The sequence below is a fragment of the Lolium rigidum genome, chromosome 2 (genome assembly GCF_022539505.1).
Source record: "Lolium rigidum isolate FL_2022 chromosome 2, APGP_CSIRO_Lrig_0.1, whole genome shotgun sequence".
In the NCBI taxonomy this organism is placed as follows: domain Eukaryota; kingdom Viridiplantae; phylum Streptophyta; class Magnoliopsida; order Poales; family Poaceae; genus Lolium; species Lolium rigidum.
This window is the reverse complement of record NC_061509.1, coordinates 34,716,370-34,724,367: the sequence shown is the minus strand read 5'-3', so window position 1 is coordinate 34,724,367 and position 7,998 is coordinate 34,716,370. Positions and strand designations below refer to the sequence as shown.

The following is a 7,998-nucleotide window of genomic DNA, read 5'->3' as shown; positions in this document are numbered from 1 at the left end:
TATGACAATGTTGGCACCCGAGTGCAGCCCGAGAGGAACCCTGATCGGCTTGAAGCTTTTCTTGCAGCTCATCGAGGCATTGAAAATGCCGAGACTCATCACCAGCTCACCCAAGATTTGATTGATCACCATTGGCAGTTACATGGCCAATGATTTATTACATTTATTTCCCATTGTTGTATGTGTGAAACATTCATTTCCTATTTGTTGTATGTGTGAAACATTTGTTATTTGTTTAATTCTTCCATTAGAACATTTGTTTACATTTCCGAAAAACATTATTGTAATAATTATGACGATTATTGTGTGATGTAAAACATTTATTTTATGTGAATGGTGTGTTGGTTCTAATATACAATTTGTCAAAAAACCCTGTTTTGAGGGGTTGCAAACTCGGGCGAGCTAGCAGACCCCGTATCCCACCCCGTAAAACAGAATATTCTGTTTTACGGGGTGGGATACGGGTCTGCTAGCTCGCCTGAAGCTTCGGCCGACGAAAAGTGAATCAGGCGCTCTCTTCGCGTTTTAAGGGGCGAAAAAATACGGGACCTGTTAGACATGCTCTAAGCTGCAGATCGATCGATCGACCGAGTTTGGCCACATGCATGCAGATGCGTAGGAACTTTGCTGCTTGGTGAGCAATCGCTTTCCTGGTTTCATACCGCGCGCAGAGGTCATCCACAAGATGAGCTCGTGATCGACCTCGTGGCCAATGCAAGTAAGGGGCCAAAAGAACATAATAGGAGTGCTTGTGATTGACTCGATCTGTCGCCAGAGCGCCATGGAGGCCATGGCAACAAAAAACATCAAACGATGGACAATTTAAGCATGATTATTATTGGTAGGTTCATCGTGGAGCAATTTAGTGCTAGCACTGTGATGTGTATGTGTCATGCATCAATTCCTGCAACGTACGAAGTACTCTCGTTATCATAGCCGGTGCACTGCACCTTCCGAAGGAGACCGTCCATCTATCTGTCCAAAATTACAAACGTAATTATGTAAGCCAGATTATAGTTAATTAAATATTGCACCACGTATTAACTAAACTACGCACAAACGTAATTATGTAAGCCAGATTATAGTTAATTAAATATTGCACCACGTATTAACTAAACAACGCACTATATCGTATCGAATGTATAAAGCCTAGAAAAGGCAAGGCGTGACAAGAGCAGAACGTTGCAACCGGTAGGTACTTCAATCATGCATGTGTGCCTCAATACTTGCATAGTACACAATACTAGTACCTCCTTTTCAGAAAAATAAGGCCAATAAATTTAGTTAAATTTTGAATCGTGCTAAGTTTGACCATATATACAGAAGGAAATATGAACTTTAGCAATATTAAGGGAATATATTATGAATGTATACTATATGGTGAATCTATTTATATTAATTTGTTTCTACTGTAAATGTTTATGTTTTTGTCTAAAACATTGGGTAAACTTAGATATCAATGACTTTTGACTAAATTTATAGGTCTTATTCATTGGAACGGAGGGGTATTATTCTAAACCGGCATGACAAGAGCAGAGAATTGCAACCTATAGGTACTTTAATCATCCTATGAAGTACTCCCACATAATAGTTTATTATGGTAATACACACTTTGAGAAAAAACTTTAACCACTAATTTGGTAAATAAAATATGGGATACGTGCCACAAAATTATATCATTGGATTCATATTCAAAAGAAGTTTTAATGGTATATGTTTTGTGGCATTTATCTAATATTTTGATTATCAAATTAATGGTCAAGGTATTTTTATGTGTATTACACTAATAAACCAGTATGGATGGAGTACATTAGAATAGTTTTAGAAGAATTAAAGCATAGAGTGAATTTCACTATTTACCCCGTAGTTATGCAGTAGTGACACATATTATACCATTTAGTAGAACTTCTACCAAACATCTCAGTTAAGAGACCTTAAACATGGTTTTATCCCACTTTACCATTTTGCTTGTTTTGGTGAGATAGATATGCATGTTAAGTCAATGTAGTGCGACAAAATGTAAGATCGGAGGTCGGCATCCACGATCATGTTCAGATTTCTCATCTCAATTTGTTCCATTCTTTCACATCATTCTGATAATTTCGAATGGCGTTCATCACTTCACACATTTCTCTATGGACACACATAAATAATGCGGGTCAAAAGCTTCTAATATAAGGGGTCTTACTAGATGAATTTTCATCAAATGGGTAATATGCATCACAAATGCACAACTACAAGGTAAAAAGTGGAATTCACTCTAAAGCGGAGGAAGAAAACAAAATAAAAAATTTAAACAGACAACAAAAAAATAACTAAAATGAAAACTACTATAGATATAGGCAGACTAAGTTTGGTTGTTCTTCAAGAGTACATACCATGAAATTTTCACTTCGATAATGCACCATTTTCCAAGAGAGAGGGAGAGGGAGAAGGGACGGGCACTGGAAACTTCATATGCTGGGACTTGAGAAGCAATTGTGAAATAAGGCATTCCAATATAGACGGCCAGCGAACACTTCATATTGTGGGACTTGAGAACAGAATAACAATTGACACTTTATACACTTCAAAATGTCTATTTAGTGTCATGTAAAATTCATAGTGCTGAATGCCATATAACTATGCTAAATTATTTGCTGACTTTTATGCTAGGTCTAAAAGAATTCTACGACGCTCTATAGATATTTACAATAGAAGATGCATGCTACATATACATACACATTACAAAACATCAATGGTCATACATAAATTAGTGATGTGACTGGTTTGCTCAAATTTATGTTGAAATACACTACGAGAAAAAACATCCAAAACTAAATAACACAAATAACTTGTGCAACAAAAGAAGATTTCACCTTAGCATTAGAAATATATTTTTTATGGTAAATATGAGAACCATATGGTTAATATGTTCTTTCATATAAATGAGCATTTTGAGTTGTTAATGTTGTTATTTATGCCAAAGGGTACTCACACATTAACGATGTTGATTCACGGCAAGGTTAAAAAAAATCAGTATAAATAGGTAGGTGAGCACATTTTAAACTAGTCATTGTCCCATAGAAAATAAAAAAAAAATCTTTGTAGGATTGCTTCTTAGCACTGCCACATAGGTAAACTACTCACATAGCGTGGGAAAGGCGGTGTGTGAGCTCCCGCCCTCGCGGTCGTTCGCCATGGTTCCCCAAAAGCACCGAGGACGGCGTGGGGCCGAGGGAGCGTCAGTGTGGCGACTCCACATCTGGTAGAGCAGAGCTCGATCAGCAGCAGACATGACGGATCAGCTGGCAACGGCGCCGAGGATGGATCCCTCTCCGTTTCGACCTCCCCCGCCCGGAATCGGCGGCGGCAACGAGATAGCGGTGTAGCTAGTGATGTTTCTCGCGCGTGCGGCCGGGTACTAGCCGGAGAGGGCAGTGCCACATAAGCTAGCCAGCCCTTGTTGGACTAATGTTATGTACTAGGAAACAGCATGGACGAATTTTCTTCTCTCGGTCATCAACGATATGTCAAGAAAAGAAGACGTAGGTGATAATACAAACATCGCAAGTAATAATCAAAACCAAATAGCACATGCCTATAAATGTATGTCGGTGGTGTATGTATAGCCATGACAGGCGAGAAAAAAATGCATGTCATTAGTTTACGAGAAGAAGCGGCGACGGACGATTTGTGCACCTTTGTCACGGCTTTCTATTAGACGCGTGATGCCTGCAAATAATGCTTTGTCACCGATTTTTCATGCCCCTAGGACGGACCCCGAACCAAGAACCAACGACCTATTTTTGTTTTAAGTGTCATGGGTAGACGACGTGAAGACAGAAGACCACAAAACGATGAACCGCTGACGATCTTTCATGCCCCTAGGACGAACCCCGAACCAAGAACCAACGGAGTATGATGATAGTGTGTGTCACAGTTTTGTTATGATGATAGTGTAATATTTCAGTTACGTGTGTGACCAACACACATAGTATAAGCTACTAGTTTCTCGGGTAGGCATACATTACGATGCCGATGGGTTGATAAGCTGATCGTTCATGAAAGAAGAGAATGGAATATTACACTATCAAATTGCGAAGATTTTATGAAGAGGACTGCTTAGCATGGCCCTAGGGGAAAGCCCGGTTGATTCCCTGTCAAGTCAAAAGTGCCTACACACTGGCTCTCTCTCCCAGTTCTTGAGCAACACGAGCTGGGGGAAGCGGCAGCTCTGCAAGCGAAGGTCACCTGAAATTTGGAGGGTTGCTACCGATTGCCCTGCAACAAAACGAAAACAAGCTACACCGTACCCTAGAGGCTGATGAGTGATGACACATGCACCGTCTGCGGCAATGCCCACCATGCCACTGTCAGCCGCACCAAATCTGAAGCTCTCCAGCGCGGAACTTAGGAAATCCTGGACACCCCCACCTGAAGAAATGTTCACTTATACAGGACCTATTGATTACAGGTTCTACTTGGTTCAGCTTCTGCAGATAGGAGTTGCAAGGTGCTCTTGACTTTGTGTTGGGCCTGGCATCTACGCAATGACATGGTGCACACCAGGGCCATTCTTCGATCCAAGCATGCGATGCTCTTCCTGAAGAGCTACCTTCCATCCAGGTGTCTCTGAATGTGCCGATGAGTAGTCTGTACTGAACCAATTCCGCGAGAGAAATCAGAGCATACAGATCAAGTGTCAGATGTGTGCACAGAAAAGAACCATCCTTGAGAAGCCCTGTCCGCTGCCTGGCAAAACCGGGATGACCGTAATGGAGCTTGATGAGACTGAATTGTTACTGAGACTGACCGCTCAGGTGTGTTTGATCTTCTTCAAAAACAAGATCCTTTTTTTCGCAAAATAGCAACTTGGCAGCCCAGCCATAGAGGTACTCCCTGCCGGTTGCTGATGTTCCATACTGTTTGAGATCCATAGTTTGCCATGACTGTAACGATGGTTCTGTGTTACTGTAAGAGCTCTCTTTCCCTAAAAAAAACGCAGACCGTGTGTTCGTAGGCAAGGAAGGACAGAAAATCGCCATGATTAAACTCTGTAGCCATGCCCGTGAGACGGATTTCGATCTAGTGAGGGACAAAGGACAAAAATGGTACTGTAGAACATTGATATGATAACGCAGTGGTCTTTCAAAATGGACAAAGGCATGGAAGGAAAAGGACCTTCGTGCAAGTAGCCAAGATGGTAATGTAACGTTCCCCCTCCGTTGCAAATTTAGTACCACTGCTTTCTGTAGATGTCATACATCCATATCTAGACAAGGGTTGACACTTAAATTTAGTGTGGCAGCTTTCTGTAGATACGTCATATATCCATATCTAGACAAGGTTAACACTTAAATTGGAACGGCAGTAGTATTTGGCACGGTGACAGGGAGACGTAGACAGTAGCACAAAAAATAGTAACATATCTCTTTGATCTTCTCTATCAGATATGCAACGCATAAGAGACCATCTTACCAACCAAACACATTCCCTTAAACCATTAAAAATTGCCATTATTCCTCAGCAAAAGCAAACGCCTGCCTTTCCACCCCCTCACCAGACTCAGAACATAACAAATCCTCCGCCTAAACGACATCTTGTAACATAATGCAAAAAAGATACAGTAGTTGATAAATTGATGCGGCAGAGACGTTGCTGCTGCAGCTGCTCAAGCAAGCCAGCCGCCATTCCTGCTGGACACACTCCCTCCCTCTCTAGTACCTGTAGGCAGCGGGCTTGTAAGGACCCTCGATCGGGATGCTGATGTAGTCAGACTGGGACTTGGTGAGCTTGGTCAGCTTGGCGCCGAGCTTGCCCAGGTGAAGGGCTGCGACCTTCTCGTCCAGGTGCTTGGGGAGAACGTACACCTTCTTCTCGTACTTGCCAGACTTCCTCTCGTTCCACAGCTCAAGCTGAGCAATGACCTGCAAGATCGGAAGCTCATGTTAACTACCATCGCTCATAACTGTATTCAGACATAGCATGAGACAGGGTACTAATGTTACCTGGTTAGTGAATGAGCAGGACATGACAAAGCTGGGGTGGCCAGTGGCGCACCCAAGGTTCATCAGGCGACCCTCGGCAAGGACAATGATGCCGGTCTTGGTCTCGGGGAACACCCAGCGGTCAGTCTGGGGCTTGATGGTGATGCGCTTGACGCCAGGGTAGGTCTCAAGGCCGTTCATGTCAATCTCGTTGTCGAAGTGACCAATGTTGCAGACAATGGCGTTGTTCTTCATCTTCCTCATGTGGTCGACCATGATGATGTCCTTGTTGCCCGTGGTGGTCACGAAGATGTCAGCATCCGAGACAACGTCCTCCAGGGTGAGGATCTGGATGCCCTCCATCAGGGCCTGCAGGGCACAGATGGGGTCGATCTCTGTAACAATGACGCGGGCACCAGCCTGCTTGAGCGCGGCAGCACAGCCCTTGCCAACGTCACCGTAACCACAGACCACGGCGACCTTGCCGGCGATCATGACATCGGTGGCCCTCATGAGACCGTCGGGGAGCGAGTGACGGCAACCGTAAAGGTTGTCAAACTGTTCAGAACAAACATAGATTGTTTGTTAGCAAGGAAATGGAATGGTAACCTTTTATAATAACAGAACAATACAGGTTAAACAAGCAAGTACTACTCAGAATAAATCATAATTCAGTTCAAGGCATAGCTCTTTATTATGGTCAAATCAGTGCAGTCAAATAATAAAATGGGTAGGCACAATAATCCATATTTATACCCTCAGTGACCATCAGATCCAAGAAACATGTGACTAATGTGTTAATAAGTCAACAACAAAATATCAAACACGAAACCCAAAGACAAAAATGTCCAATATTCCAGCTAATTTGGAGCTTATGCATAGAATAAACAGCAAGTCTTCTCTAAACTAGTCGACAAAAAAGATGGGTCGCTGTCGGCCACTGAAAATGGTGCAAGCATGTTGTATTTTACTCAGATCCAGTATATTGTGTTGACTATTTACAACGACAGTTCAATGTGCCTGATGTATGATGTGCAGACAGCAGAGAGCATCAATAATGAATCAGAATAGTAGCAACGACTGTCAGGTGAGGCAATCATGTGCTCGATGCACGATGTGCAAATTCAAGGGACACGTATGAGAATACGAGATCTATAAAAACTAACTAATTCCAGGGACAACACACACCGCATCTGGCAGATCTAAAACTAAGGCCATTCACATCTAATCTAAGCAGATCTAACACTACAAGTAGAACAGAGCATCAGATCTGGAGTGAAAATGGGGAATACACAAGTAGGTAGGTATACCTTGCTCTTGGTGACAGAGTCGTTGACGTTGATGGCGGGGAAGAGGAGCGCGCCGGACTCCTGCATCTGGTAGAGCCTCTTGACACCGGTGGTGGTCTCCTCGGAGACACCGACGAGCCGCTCCTTCATCTTGCGGTACCTCCTGACGTCGGTCTTGAGCCCATCCCTGATGATAGTAAGCACGATCTTGAACTCGGGGTTGTCGGTGGAGTCGGGGTCGGGGACGGCGCCGGACTTCTCGAACTCCTCCTCGGCTTTCACCCCCTCGTGGATGAGCAGCGTGGCGTCGCCGCCGTCGTCGACGATGAGGTCGGGGCCCCCACCCTCGCCCCAGTCGAGGCAGCGCTCGGTGCACCACCAGTACTCCTCGAGCGTCTCGCCCTTCCAGGCGAAGACGGCGGCGGAGTCGCGCGCGATGGCGGCGGCGGCGTGGTCCTGCGTGGAGAAGATGTTGCAGGAGCACCAGCGGACCTCGGCGCCGAGCGCCGTGAGGGTCTCGATGAGCACGGCGGTCTGGATGGTCATGTGGAGGGAGCCGGAGATGCGCGCGCCCTTGAAGGGCTGCGCGGGGCCGAACTCGGCGCGGCACGCCATGAGGCCCGGCATCTCGACCTCGGCCAGGTCGAGCTCCAGGCGGCCGAAGTCGGCCTGCGAGAGGTCCTTGACCTTGTACTCGCGCCCCGACGAGGTCTTCTCCACGGAGAGCGCCATGGCTGCTG

At 44.8% G+C, this 7,998-nt stretch overlaps 1 protein-coding gene across 1 annotated transcript; it reads right to left on the bottom strand.

The window, feature by feature from the left end:
- Nucleotides 1-5,460: 5,460 nt before the first annotated feature.
- LOC124691559 (adenosylhomocysteinase-like) lies at nucleotides 5,461-7,998 on the bottom strand. The gene is made up of 3 exons (XM_047224846.1): nucleotides 7,280-7,998; nucleotides 5,991-6,527; nucleotides 5,461-5,909 (listed from the first exon to the last, which is right to left on the bottom strand). Exons 1-3 carry the CDS (start codon nucleotides 7,988-7,990, stop codon nucleotides 5,700-5,702), a joined length of 1,458 nt encoding a protein of 485 aa, XP_047080802.1. The 5' UTR covers nucleotides 7,991-7,998; the 3' UTR covers nucleotides 5,461-5,699.